Below are 15,212 nucleotides of genomic sequence, written 5' to 3' on the forward strand. Positions count from 1 at the left end.
GCCATCCTCACTGGGATTTGGATCAGTGTGGGCTGTCACTCAATCAGTTGAATCTCTAGTCTGACTGACCATGGGACTGGCTAGATGCCACAAGTATGCCTTTCTTTTAAATGCCATTAACTTATCATTTTCTAAGAGCAACAGGAGCTATAGAAGATAGGTTTTAACCCAGCACCCAGTGCTCCTACCTCCCTTTAGCTTTCTGCTTTATGCAGTGACTGAGTTGGGAGAAAAATAATGTACAATTGTACGTCCAGATTCATTTATTTGGGAAAAAAGGCAATTGACAAAGTGCTGTTGAAGCAAATGAAAATATACTGCTTTGAAAGAATATTAAACTCCTCCTCTAAGACTACAGCTAGTTTTCCCCCCTGCTGCTGCCTCTCAATGTCAGTCAATTGTAAGTCATCCTAGAAAAAGGAACGATAAATACCAGTAGTAGATACTACTAGTAGGAGACAGATAGTAGTAGATCATCAGTAGATATAATGGTAGTAACAACCTATGCTCCTGACAAAAATGGAAAGGTGTCACCACATTTGGACCATGCTTCCTCCTGTCTACCCTCGTCATGAGAACCAAAGCTGAGTCCCACCAAGGTAATGTTTAAATCAACTCAGTATACAATTTTCAATATTATAATTTGTCATATTTTTACAATGCCTATGGATTTTTTTTCTGATATGACCATTTGTTGAGACGCTGTTTTTCTTGCTTTGACAGTACCTTCCAGGTGTTTTGCAGAATGACTACAATTCATTCAGAAAACTACGGGCATAATTCATGTGATTTATCTTGTATCCTACATTTGAGAACAAATTTCATCTGTCATTTTGTTGCTCAATTGCTTAGATTTCTAGGTCCTTCTGGGCTTTTTCAGTGTTCTCTAGGCTTGATTAACTAAAGTAATTTTTACCATCCTTTTGTGCTTTGTTTTTAGATCATTAATGTATTTGATACCAGAGAGATCATTTGGGCATGTGCTGTAGACTTCTTATACTGTGAAAATTGAAGAGTTACTCTCTGTCCCATTTTCTCTTTCCCAGCTGCTTTCTAATCCATTGCAGCCTTTCCCCCTTCCACCCTACTAGTTTTCTTAACAGCCCCTTATGACAGACCTTTGTAAAGAACTATTTGAAAGGCCAGATAAATTATATACTCTGTTTCTCCCTTGCCCACCATTTTGTTTGCATGTTCAAATAGTTACATGGGATTGAAAGGCATAATCTTCTTTTACAAGAAGTTTGTCCGTATCTTAAAAGCTTAATCTGTGTCTTATATCTCAGACATTATTGATTCAACAGGCTCCCCTGACAACAAAATAAGGTTTCAGGAGATTTACCACTAATTCCTAGAAACCATTGTGCAACATTTGCTATCTTCCCCCCCCTTTTTTTTTGTTTAACGTAGAGGGTATTTTAAAGAGAGATGATATTTTAAAGAGAGAGGGTATTTCTGTTAGCAGTTGTGACACATAAAACAGCAGCTGGAGTCCTTCTGAAAATGCTGGCCTTGCTGTCTGACCTCAGGCATGAATATTGCCTGCCAGAAGAGCATACCCTTCTGAAAGCAGGCAGCCTGCTCTCCCAGAGTGTGACCCTGGTCCGGCAGATTCCCACTGCAGGAAATGAGAGTTATACAGTCTACTGAGATTAATCTTGGCTTCTGTCAAATGGTATGATGGGAAAATGAGACTTTTTCTTTTCTTCCCACGCCCACGCAGAGCCAGCTGACTTGGGCCTAGAGAGAAGCTGAGACAGATCAGAACTGAAGTGCATAGTAGGAAAAATATGATCTTTAGATTTGAAAATGCAGTTGGTAGAGAGTTTTAGTCCTTCAGCTAGTGCATCGCCATTTTACAAAGGTAACTTTTTGCAGAGCAAGGAGGAATAGTGATTCTATATTTTCACGTGTTTTTTCTTTGAAAATGCCTTTTTGTTTTAAGAAGACAGCAGTTTCTGTTACCCTTACTAAAACTAGACCAGTTTTAGCGAATTTACGTGTGCTGGATCAAGCCTAATCCTTGGTACTTCAGAGCTGAGATGCACTTAGAAGTGTGTCTCAGGGGTTGAGGCTGGGAAAAATGTTTTATTGTAAGCCCTTCAGCACAGGTCATACAACATAACTTAAATATGGTGATTACTTAACGATAATGATTGAATACCAGTTGTAAACCAACCTGGAGTGCAAGATCTCAGCAGGCGCTCCTCCAATGTAGATGTCTGTGAATGGCATTGCTGTTCTTTCATTGTCCACACTTTTTATATGTCGCCTGTCTACTACCAAGATCATCTTCTTAGAATTGTGATATATAATAGAAATCTGAGAAAAAAAACATGTGCTTAAAAGTGTCCAAAATGTCATCTTTTGTAAGTTGTCATCGTGATTTTGCAAAATTGGTTGAATCTTTATATCCTTTTGTTTGAAAAGCTCCTCCCATTTATCAAAAAAGTTGTTTGTAAAACAGGAGAGGCTGACAACAGTTACTTATTTTTATAAAAATATTTTGAGCTTATTTTGATGTCACAATATCTCTGATGATTGAAAACCCAGGATATTTCACTTATTAATAAATCCACATGAAAGTACCACATGTCAAATTCTGCACTGCAGCAAACAGATAAGCTCTATTAACTTCAGAGTGCTTTCTGGATTTATCCAAGAAGTTAGGGCATACTTCTTAAAAAACTTATTTCATTGTCAAAGCATAAAAGGCTTAATTGTGCTTTGCTTAAACAGGTTGAAAAGAACTGTAGCTGAAGTTGTGAATCAGGAATTAGACTTTGAATTTACATCAAGTAAATGGAAGGAGAAGCAAGCCACTAAGGGGGATTTGCTACTGCCACTGTCACAGTTACACTGGCTTAAACCAAATACAAGTAGATATTTTAGATCTGCCAAAGACCCTAAAATACTATGTATTTATAAAAGACTGCTACCAAATTAATTCTCCCTTCAAATGAAATGGGAAATGCAGTATTTCGTGTAGTACAATGCATAACAACTAAGGTGAGTAGGTTAACAAAATGACATGTTTTTAGTTGAGGGGAGTTGTATATTTGAAGGACATAGCTGTCCTGGGTATAATTTCATTTTGAATTAATAACAATAATAACAGTAATAATTCTGCTTTGGAGCTACTGGGATAGTTGGTTAAATGGTTGTGATTGTAATCGCATCTCTACCTCATGAAATTTAGCGTCGTTAATCTGAGCCTTCTTCATGGAGTCCTCTAGCAGCACAGGGCCGCTGCTGAAGCCAAAGTCATAGCGGAGGTACAAGAAGCCATTGTGCATCTCTAGACTGAAGAACATACTCTGTATAAAACAAACCAGCAGTCAGAAAAGAACTATGATTGTTGCAGCAATTTAAAAAAAAATATAAACAGTGTACAAGAGTGCCTGACATTGTGAAAAGGTCTTTTTATTTGCAAAACTATAACATAGTTTCTGGATTAGTTTTGTATATATAATATATGTGTACATATACACATGCACACATAATTGTTTGATAAACGGCACTTATTTGAAGACTTGGTGAACTGTTTCCCTTTAGGAATAGTATTTGGTAGCACAGTAAATGTCAATATTCTTTACCAGCAAAGTATTCCTAATGCAAACACATCTATTTTTACTGTCCAAGTAATACCACATGCCCCAAATGAAAGATGGTATAATGGTAAAAGCAATGTTGTGCTAGAATGGCTGTATCTGCGTTAGCAGCTTCTGTCATGATGCCTGTAATAGCTCAGGATTATATCTTTTCACAGCACTGATGTATTTGCTGAAGGCTGAGCAAGAGCTAGAGTATATGTATGTACTGTCTATTTGGTTTCTGGATTTCTTGACTAATCCTGCTTCATGGTTTGGCTTCTGTTCTGTGGCTGGGTGACCTAAACTTTACAAACAGGAGCTCTACTTCAGAAAATCTTTAAGAAGTGCTTGAAATGAAGATATGTACCATAGAATTAGTCTTGTTCCAAATCTGAACATAAATAAACAGAAAGGACAGTTTACAGCAACTGTGCATCTGGGTTAATGCTTTTAATGTTAATGTTTGTCTTCTCTCCTAGTGTTCATGCTGTTGTTCCCATGCCTAATGGAAACATGGGAACAATAATTCTCAAAAAATGTACTGCAGGCCAAGAACTGCTGTCTCTGACACAAATGAGTCCACCCTCAGAAGTCGTTACTTAAAATAGTAAAAGTAGGTTTTAATCTAGCGCTTTTAAATGCAACTGCAGCTTGGGTTTGTCTTGAACAGCTTAAATTTGAAAATGAATAAGGGATTTCATTTAGAGTATTTATGAGCTGTCTTTGCAGAACTGAATAATGGGCCAGCTTACACAGTCTTTCTAAAAGTGCCTGTGAGCAGCTCTTCCACAGCTAACATCTGACTTGATTGCACTTTCTACCATAACACACAAGTACATACATCTCCGACAAACCTCTGGGCACTATTGCTTGGAAGAAAAATTACTGATCTGCAATAGAGGCTGTTAAGCTTTTAATAGCAGTTGCTTAGTCCAGAACCTCCTAAGAGCGAGGGTTAGTGGTGGCAAGCTATGCTGCAGAGCAAATAGCTCCCCACAACTCTCCTCTGGAAGTTACCCTAAAGGCAAACACTAGAGAGTAGCTCTTCTAATGAGACTGGTTTTTTTTTTCTCTTCTGAATGCTCAGTGCAGTAGTACGTGTAGGTGTCTAGACAAGCGTATCTCTGTGCACTGCATCTACATAGTAAAATATTTTCTGTGGCTTTACCAAGTTGTAATCCACACAGGACTTGGGAGCTTGATGTGGATGCCCAAAGACAAAAAAATCTGAGTTTGTCTTCAGAGGATATTTGCATGTGGAGTCTACTTTCTTCAAACCCTTACAGTGTTTATATCACTCTCAAACTTCTGAAAAGCTGGTGATGTATGGATAAAGCCTTTTTATTTGGGCTACTTTCTATTTTCAGTAACTTGAGTATTTAACTCTAGTACACCCTGAAACACAAAGTGGCAGCTAACACAGAGTGGCTGCTTTATGGGTGTTACTTCACAGAAATTTCCTATCGCTTTGATTGTGCATTCGCATTTAAATAAAGGTGCAACTACTGGGCTTAACTGGAATGTCTGTCAAAGTGTCATCACAGGGGTATGACCACTCTGAAGTTCTGACTGTCTCTGGATGAGAGCAGAGTCCAGCTCAGGGCCTTGGCGTCCTGGGGCCATTGCAGACCAAGTTCCAGTTCCCTCCGAATGTATACACGTACCAGATGAACACCAGATGAACACAGCGTATTCCCTTTTTGCAGAAGTTAAATGTAAGGACATAAAGCGTATTACCTTTTTGCAGAAGTTAAATGTAAGGACTTTTGGATTTTCCATGATATTGTAAGTGCTGGGGAACTTGTGGTGCTCATGGATAAAGGGTACCAGCAGGATTTGGTACTCACCCCATTAATCATCAGCAGGATCAATCCGTTGTCTGTAGGTGTTCGAACTTCTATGTCAAACCGAGTCACCTGGCTGAATCTTCCTCTTCTTTCGATGTTTCTTGCCAAGGCGTAGCCAGAGCCATCAAAGAAATAGCTCACAGCCCGGCTCTGAGTGAAAGCCAACTTATTTCTACGAAAAAAAGAAGAGGGGAAGCAATATTTGGCATATCCCCATTTTAATTGGGGAAATTGAAAGGCTTTTATCATTAAAATACTTTCTTTAAATAACTATTCTGAAGTGTTTCTTCTTTGTGGCAGCAGTGAGACTGATGACTTTTTCTCTCAAATTCTTTATGTGAATTTTTTCTGGAAAATAACGTGTAACTTTGAAGGTGTATCTAACTCCTTCATCATTAGAGCGATCTTTTACCCTGTGTTGTATGTAGAGGACAGGAAAATTCTTTGCTCATCCTTGTGAAGTGGCAGGCCCACAACACCTCGTTATAAGGATACACGTATGTTTTTGTTCAGAGCTTGCCTGGTTTGTGCAGAAATCCGTTTGAATTCTCCGAGGCCTTTAGACTCCCATGCGCTCTGCTGGTGAGCCCAGGAGCAGCCGACATGCACTGTCCCGGGGAGCAGCAGCTCGCACTCCCCGTGGGAACGGCGTGGGAAGCAATCATTTGCTCTGTCCCAACACCTCCTGCATTTCTTCCCAGTGAGAGCTGCAAGTTTCTCTCTTGTTCTTTGAAGAGAGAGATTCTACTGTTGCTGCCTGTTGTACGAACAAAATGCCTGCTAATGTCTGTGCTACATGAACGCTCTGTGGTTGATGTTCACTTCTACTTAGGGGCTGCATTTCCCGGTTTGTGAATAGCTTATCTGAGGAATTTCTGTGGTGGGTTTAAGAGGGCATGGCGGAAGGATAACTTCCGTACTGGCTTTGCTAGCTGGGGGTGGGGACTGCATTCAGGTTCACCAGGCCCACTGGAGCTGTGGCTGTATCGCTTGCCAGGACAGGACTCGAGTTAGGAGCAGTTCTGTCCTGGGCGGGTGGCGTGGGTAAGGAGGGAGCCTGGGCCATGCCCCAGCTAACACGGCAGGGAGGACACGCTGCATTTCTCTTTCGAAGGCACGAGCAAGGTTGCGAGACAGCTGCAATGCATTTCTTCCCAGTGAGAGCTGCAAGTTTCTGTCTTGTTCTTTGAAGAGAGTACTGTTGCTGCCTGTTGTACGAACAAAATGCCTGCTAATGTCTGTGCTACATGAACGCTGTGGTTGATGTTCACTTCTACTTAGGGGCTGCATTTCCAGGTTTGTGAATAGCTTATCTGAGGAATTTCTGTGGTGGGTTTAAGAGGGCATGGCGGAAGGATAACTTCCGTACTGGCTTTGCTAGCTGGGGGTGGGGACTGCATTCAGGTTCACCAGGCCCACTGGAGCTGTGGCTGTATCGCTTGCCAGGACAGGACTCGAGTTAGGAGCAGTTCTGTCCTGGGCGGGTGGCGTGGGTAAGGAGGGAGCCCGGGCCATGCCCCAGCTAACATGGCAGGGAGGACACGCTGCATTTCTCTTTCAAAGGCACGAGCAAGGTTGCGAGACAGCTGCAAATGGAGACAGCTGCAAACATGTAAGTTGTCGCAACTAGGAGTTAAAAGTGGCAAAGTGCCTTCTGGACCACTCAGTACCACCTTCACGTTGCTGTTCCGAGACAGGAACGAAGGGCAGGACGGGCGCGCGCCGCGGACCAGAGCAGCGGGGTGACGGCGGGCCTGTCCCCTACCTGGCACAAGGTGGCGATGTGGTGGTGTCCATGTTGTAGACGTGCTGGAAGTTGTACAGGCTGATCACCTCATCGTTCAGGGTAGCCAGTTCCAGGCAGCCGATGAAGCCGGGTAGGTTTAAGCTCGGAGGGAGCTGTGCAGGGGGCAAGGACGAGTAAAAGGAGAAAGGTCACACTCTTTATTTGGGTATCACGGAAGCGTTTGTGCCGGGGGTCCCTTTGTCTCTGTGCTTTTCCTATTTTGAAACAAATGGGATGATGCTACCTTGGAATAGTCGTTGCAGTCCTTATGGCCCTTGTGCTGTAAGTTAAAATGGAGCACGTGAATGGTCTCACAGCGAGAACAACAGGTGAGGAAAGGCAACTGCAAACAAAAACTTGCAGTTTTGAAGGGAGCGCACTTGGAAAAGGGGAAAAGGGTTAAGATTGGGCTAATCACAGATCTTGCTCGGTGTGTTTGAATACCTCAGCAGATATTTCATATCTAATGTATAGACATCCTTCACGGACAGAAAAATAACTTCATACTTTGGCGAAAGAGAGAGAAATGAGGGAGCTCTTTAAACCCAGGAGACTTGAGTTCAAAGTCTGTCCCAGTGGCTAATCCTCAGTAGGCGTTATTTTGAACAGTTAGCAGGATATAGAAACTCCTTCTTTTAACAAAGGTCACTGCAAATGGAATTAAAATAGCCACATCGGTGAGGGGAAAAATACAAAAGAATAAAGCTGACAGATCTAGGGAATCATTCTTTTAATATTCAAATACTTTGCCCTGTGGAACAGGTGTGATATTAATAACACCTCTTGTATTTCAGAGTCTGATCACTGCCAGTAACTTTTCTTTGGCCTCTCATTATTTCCATTTTGCTTATGGTATAATAATAATGGTAATACAGCAATGCAGAATACATGTAGCTGTAAGAGAAAATGAGATTCTTATCTGCAGCACAGATACCTTTGGTAAATGATCCTGTTTCCTTTTTTTCCTTTGTTTCTTCTACTATTCTGTTAAATTATATTAAGTATGAGACTTCTGATGGTTAAGTGGTACATTTCATATTTACAAAGTACGTAACAGGGAAGCAAAGGCAAAAGCTTTTAGCAAATGAGACTGTTATGTTAATAAACTAAAACGTGAGGTGTCCATTCCTGAGGGAAAAGAGACTCATATGCTTATCAAATAATTCTATGAATCCTTTTATTCCCATTTTCCTTTACTTTTCTCTTTTTCCTTTCCTCTGCCCTGGTCTGGATCTGACCTGGAGGGTTCATTTGCTAGGTTACATTTTTGTGTGTGTGCAACTATTATTCTGTCGTCAGTCCTATTCCCAGGCAATCTGCACCCAGGGCTCAGTAATCTAAAATTCAGACCATGGCATATGTTATGAAGAATCTTGGCTATCAAAATTGCATGACTGAATGAAAATGTACTTAGACTTCACAACAATTTCTAAATCCAAAAAGAGGACCTGGTATTTTCACAGAAGCAGGTTAAATGATGTGCTAACTCATGCTAACTACTAGGAACTAGACTGAAGCAACTGTCTCACACAGGTCTTCAGACGTGTTTTGCACAGGGAAGTCTTCATGCTGTTGTAAGGCTGGATCTAAACCAATGATAATTTAAATTCAAACAAATAACTATATTGCTAGTTTCCCACACTGTTCTAATATTAACAATACATTACTTTTCATTTTTGTGACAGTTGTAAAAGAGAAACTGTAAGTGCCAAGAACTTACTAGCATTGAAAAAAAGTAGTAGCCTACAAACTTTGTTAAACAGGGCTAATAGGCCTTAATTTATGCATACTACTTCACAGCTAGCAGGCTTTTTTCTTATTATTACATTTCAGAAAACTTGAATGACTGCTCACAGGAATCTGATCATCTTACTGTATGACACGATATGCTTGAGAAAACAGTAGTTTTCATCATGGTTAGAAGTTGGCATCCTAAGATGATAAATGACTAAGTAAGGACATTTTATTTATTAACCATTTCAGTGTTTAAAGGGAAGCCCAGCAAGATTAGTTTGCATTATTTAATTTGAACGTGGAGTATTTATCTGACCAACCTTGAAGTCTGGAGGCACTCCGCCAACATAGAAAACAGCATTTTCAGGTTCCAAATTCAGGAGAGAGCCAGGACCAAGGACCTCTCCCTTTTTGATGAATTTTTCTTCAGCTGTGCTGCTAAGACTGGGCACAGTTAAAAACATTTTGCCATGTCTTCCAATCCTGTAGAAGAGATAAGAGAAGAGAGTTTTGTGTTGGCTAGACTTAAAAAAGAACAAGCAAGCCTCCAACTCCAGGAAGGGTTTTTTTTCCTCACCAGAAAGTTGGTACTCTGCGGGAAAAGAACAAGAGAAACTACAGAAACTTTCTCTTCCCCCCTGTGTCCCTGAGGGTCTTGGCTCTCTAAAAGCAAAGAAAACTTCCATTTATGTCAGCAGGACTAGAACCAGGCACTAAAGACTAATGATGAGCAGTTCTGGCCCAGTCTTTTCTGTTTGACTTTTTTTTTTCTACGAACTGATTTTGGGGAAATGTACATTATCACTTTACCTCTCAATTTTGATGATACTGAAGTAAGAAGGCCAGGTGCTGACTGGCTTGGCATCCAGAGGTATCTCCACGTCTTGACCCCCCAGATTATAAATGTACACAAGGTTGTCATTTTTAATTGCAAGACCAATGTAATTTTTTGCCTAAAACACCAATGGAGAAGGATGTCAGAGCTACAATGTCAAAAGAGATTTAATGCAGAACATTAGTAAAGGACGAGCTTTGATAGACTAAATGACACCTTTAAATATAACTAATAAACAAAAGCTTCATTCTCTAATTACTTTCTTTTACCAGATAGAACTGTACAGAAAAAGTCTCTGATATTTTACTTCATATCCATTTTGACTGAGGTAAATACAAGGTCATGAGATGTCTTCTCACCATAAATTGGTCATGTTCAATGGGAAGCTGTTCATCAGTATTTAGTGTACAGAGTCATATGCAGGAGATAGGAAGAAACATTTGTCTAAAGCCTAGGTATTATGCTGTAATTAAATATTCTGCCAAGAGGGGTTTCACTTGATTTATATTCAGTAGACAGTCTTTTTAGAAAAGCTTAAAAAGAAAAGCCTGCCTCTTTACCCTTTCCAAGTAACAGCTTGCCAGGATTATACCTTGCTTGTGAGATGCGATTTTTTTTCTTTTAGGAACCACAAGTTAAAGAACAATTATTTCACAACATGTACAGGTGGTGAGAGTATATGCCCTTTCTAGGTGTTTCAAAGGAGTGACATACAGAGTGTACAACAACAACAGCACAAGCCACAGGCAAAGAAACATGCTTGTCTTGGGGGCCTGTGACCTTAGAGATTTGGAACAGACACTGTCAGCAGCATAAACTTGACTAAAACATGGCGCACAAAAGCCAGGTGGGTGACATTAACTGCTTCAGTGTACCTCAGTATTGGCAGTGGAGATAGCAAGTGTGACTCACAGCAATGACAATCACAGCAGCACACTGCATAGCCAGTTTAATTTGCTTCTTAGAGAGAATCTTTCATTGTTTGGGGTGAGAAGTTTCAAGGACGGGGTCTCGGGAACCCTTGCTCTTTGCTTGTCACAAAATCAATGACAGTCATATAGTAGACACACCTTACTTTTAAACATGGAGAAATAGTGAGAGGAAAAACCAAGGGCAAATAAACTTCAAGCCTATTTAAATTTTCTTTTTTTTTAACATATATAAAAATTAACTGGGTTATTCTCTTACATTTTTGTTTCCGAGGTACAAAATAAATCTGTCTGGAGACGCTGCCAGTTGTGGGCTGTCTTTCTCAAACTTTATGTACAAGCTCATGGAAGTGAAAGATTTCAGTTCCTCCACGTTGATCTTTGGATTGACTTCAACAGCTGATTGGCCTCCAAACATCATAGAAACTTGGACCTGCAGTTGCAAGTGTGCTAAGTGAGACACATTATTGCTGCCTGGGGACATTACTTAAGGTAAATTATATTAATTAAGAATAATTAACCAACAGCCTTGCTTACTGCAAGAGTGGAGTTGGCACCTATGTATTGGCCATGCAAAATTGTATGTTTATAACAATCAATTCTGGAAGGTGCTGTAAAGAACATGAAGGGAATTCATTTTAAAATTAATTAAAGCTTCTAATTAACTCTGCTTAAGCATATTCGTAAAGTAAATTAAATTTCAGTGGGACATAGATGTGTGCTTAGTTGAATCAGGGCCATATCATTATGTATGGCACATAATGAAATTCTTACATAGCTGCAAAACTTATACCCATAATTTATTTCTTTGCTTTGGGAGTAGTATGACCAATTTTCTGTTCATGAGTAATCCTGTTATGTTACTGAAGCTACAGTGATATATATGAGATGCTAATAAAATTTTAAAACATGTTCATTTTAGTTCAAAATGACTTCAACATAACCAAAATAATGTTTTCAAGTTAAGTTTTAAGCACAATATGCCTGAATGACGAAATACATTTAAGGAACAGTCAAGCACTGTGCACATACTAACTGCTTTTTCCTTTTCTTTTTTGAAGTAATGTATGCGAACAGCATATTCCAGCATTGTGAACATACAATAATGCACAGAATTTTTGATTTCTCTGAATGAATTGAAATATACTGTTTCTATTTTTGACCTCGGTGTTCTTGTTGTAGAAAGATCCCTCATAATTTATGTATGATAATGAAAATGTTTCTCTCTATTAAATATGTATGAACCAAAGATTCTCTTACCCTGCAGAAAATTAATTCAAAAGAAAAAAAAGAAATATTGTCATCTCAGAAAAGTTTGCATTAAATTGCCATAATGACTACCGCTTGTAACTAATGTTGCCAGCTGAGTAATGACCTATTAGTTTTAGCTTTAAATGCTTTTGTTATTGTGGCTATCTTTAACACTGTACCAATTAATTAAAGTTGCTGCTGCAGGAGCAGTGGTCTACCATGAATACCATGGTAATGTTAATTGCTTGCACATAGCAACTGTAAAGATTTTAACGACTTCCACGGTACTTTGTTTACACAGTTGAGAGGTGATAATGTCAAGGTTTGAGCTTCTAACATAGCCTAAGAAAATGGAGCTCCTAGGAAGATGCATTTGATTATTAGCACTAGTAACCAAAAGTCCCATCCAAAAGTTTTACCTTGCTTGCTACACTCCTGGTTTGAGCAATTAACTCTCTGATCCGCTGAATGCTGGAGGAAATATTGTTCGCTGGTGCCTTCTGTTCTACTCTGCGCAGTTTGTCCAGGAGTTGAGGGAAGACTTCTGTAAGTTTCTTCACTGCAGTTAGAAAAGAAGAGGCAGCTTGGTTTTTTCCTCTTTGTAACACTGTTTTTTCACCCAAAAAATTCTTCCTTACCCCCTTAGGTTAACTGACCTATCTCCTTCTGCTTTAAGAACAAGTCCTAATTGTGGTGTGTGAGACACAGCGGTTTCAAAAAGGGTAGTGACTTAGCAGAATCTAGTATTGCAAAAGTTTTTGCAAAGAAGTTTGCACAAAGGAGACTACTTTTTCATGGGAATCTTAGGCACTACTGTGGTGTTGTACCTCTTTAATACTTTCCTCAACTAGGAAGCTTTCAGGTAGCTTTAAAAATGTCAATCATTTTAACCTTTTCATCTTCCTTCAAGGCAAATACATGTTAAACCCAATTTTACAGATATGACTACTGGAGCAGAAGGATTATTTGTTCAGCATCTCACTGGATATCTGTGGCTGACCTGGGAACTACATCTAGGAGCTATGGTTCATAAGCTCTTCAAATTCATTTTAGGGGAGGTGAATAAGTTGTTTCTCTCAGCACTCAGCTGTGCATCTCTCCCAAACTTTATCACCCAAACAGGAACAATGGCCACACAGGTGATGTGTCTGCATGTGGTTCACAGACCACTCTGCTAGCAGAAACACCGCTGCTTTCAGACTGTGGTAACAGGTCTGTACCATACAACGGTAGAAAGCCCAAGCTGAATGAGGCATGTGTACCTACACTGTGCTTACTGCCCGCCCCAGCCCTTGTGAGTGGTAACCTCTTCAGCTTTCCTGCCTACATCTGCCAGGTGTCATGAATTAGAGTCCCGGACCTTTGGTTTTTCACGGCTGGGTCTTCCGGCATGTGTGCAAGTAGGATTGTTATCAGAAGGAAATGCAGGTGCTTTGTTGTGTTCAAAGGGAGAGAAGTCCTTTCCCAGAAAGATAAGCAAACAGAAAAATTACTGGGTAAAAAACCCAAACCTACCCCTAATTATAATCAAATTTCATTACATGAGATGCCAATGATGTGCTGGCCTTTGAAGGATATTCACACATCACATCATTTTTCATCTTTAATTAGATGTAGGTACAACTAGCTCAGTATAATGAAATGCGATTTTAGCCACAAGCTACATACATATTAAAAAGATCCAGTATTCATAGTTAATTTTTAATGACATGGATTCTCTGTAAAGGTTAAGACCAGATTTGTAGGGTTTGCAGTTATATTTCAGGGATTGTCAACTTGTGTCCACCTGCTCCTGTGTTCTTCTCCTCATATTTTTACTCACGTCTGAGAAGGTAGCAGAGACAGGTAGAGGAGCTAATCCTCAGATGTACTGAGACTGTATAGAAGGGAAAGAAGGAAGAGTAGCCTCCAGCTTCTTTTCTGTGCTTCCAGTTCTATGTGGACTAAAGACTGAAGCAGCTCTGAGCCTCATTCAGAGCAAGCCAGAGTATGAGAAGATCCCATGAAGTCCTACAAATCCTGCTTCTCTTTGGATAGAGCGAAAAGCTATGTTTGCCACAGTCCTGCCCTCTCTCTGCTTGGCTCTTTTCACTTGTGTTTAACTTTCCAAGTCCAGTGTAGGGGTGGGCCATACAGAGCTTTAGACTCTCCAGTTATTCCCTTTAAGTCCTGAAAGACCTTATGTGCTGGGGGTCAGTAATCAGATATTCTATATAAAGCTTAATGTACATTAAAATGCCATTATTTTAGTAAATTCTCAAAGAACTACAATGAATTTTGGATGACACATTCATTCTGGAATGCATTAAAATTTCTACTTTAAAAAATAACTGGTATAATAATCAACTTACAGAATGTTTTCTCTGCCGTTTGAACTTAATGTTCCATTGCATTGGAAAAAAGCCCATATTATTCTTAAAGTAGAAAAACTGCAAGCTCAGAAAGTGATTTAGCAATTTTCAACCACCTTTTCTTTTTAATAGTCAGCAACTGAATTGGAATTGTGTCTGATCTGATGTCTTGAAAAACTGGCTTTTCATCTCTTTGAAAATTGAGGTATTAAACTTGAAAAACAACTGTAACATAAAAACATAAAACTAAAATCTGTTACTACTAGTACTATTATTAAATATCACCATAAATCTCTTCCTGTTGTCCTTTATAATGGCATTTTTCAACACAGAAGAATATTGATTTTTTTTATTTTATTCTTTGCAATGAAGGTGAGAATGAGAAAGGAAAACTAGGCTTACTCAGTGATAAAATACAAAAAAGAATACAAGGGAAACTGCCCAGGAGGAAATGCCTTGACTATAACCTTCCAAACACTTTCTCCTTTTGTGTTTTCCTTCCCAAACTGTCCTTTATCCTCTCTGCTGAAGCCCACCAGTTCCCTGCACAATGGCAACACTGGGAATATTCTCAGACAAACTGCACAGCCAAGACATGCGCTCACCCTTCCAAAACTCAAGTGCAAGCTTTATACAAGGCAATCCAGACTTGCCAGCTTAGAGCCTCCAGCTGCCATGGTAGTGTTATTGGCATGATGATCAGGTGTTTTGGTGTTTCAGGTCGGTGTCTGAACATTTTTTGTGACTTTCTTTTGGACATTGATGGACATGATCAGCCTCTGAGAACACTCCACTGTGCCCCAGCATGTCTACATCTGTCTTCCCAGGCTGTGAATCACAGTCATATCTGACTGGAGCGCTACTCCTGCCAGCTGCTTTTGTAGCA

At 39.8% G+C, this 15,212-nt stretch overlaps 1 protein-coding gene across 1 annotated transcript in view; it reads right to left on the reverse strand.

The window, feature by feature from the left end:
• Positions 1-15,212, reverse strand: part of LAMA4 (laminin, alpha 4) — a gene marked incomplete at its 5' end in the record, with an annotated part of 61,378 nt that overhangs the window by 17,934 nt on the left and 28,232 nt on the right. The window contains 8 exons of the mRNA XM_010286876.1: positions 2,180-2,322; positions 3,186-3,317; positions 5,441-5,612; positions 7,206-7,339; positions 9,281-9,443; positions 9,771-9,913; positions 10,984-11,157; positions 12,395-12,534. Of these exons, the coding sequence (XP_010285178.1) occupies positions 2,180-2,322; positions 3,186-3,317; positions 5,441-5,612; positions 7,206-7,339; positions 9,281-9,443; positions 9,771-9,913; positions 10,984-11,157; positions 12,395-12,534 (1,201 nt within the window). The remainder of the gene's footprint in view (positions 1-2,179; positions 2,323-3,185; positions 3,318-5,440; positions 5,613-7,205; positions 7,340-9,280; positions 9,444-9,770; positions 9,914-10,983; positions 11,158-12,394; positions 12,535-15,212) is intronic.

This window comes from Phaethon lepturus, unplaced genomic scaffold (genome assembly GCF_000687285.1).
Source record: "Phaethon lepturus isolate BGI_N335 unplaced genomic scaffold, ASM68728v1 scaffold14955, whole genome shotgun sequence".
NCBI classification, from domain to species: Eukaryota; Metazoa; Chordata; class Aves; order Phaethontiformes; family Phaethontidae; genus Phaethon; species Phaethon lepturus.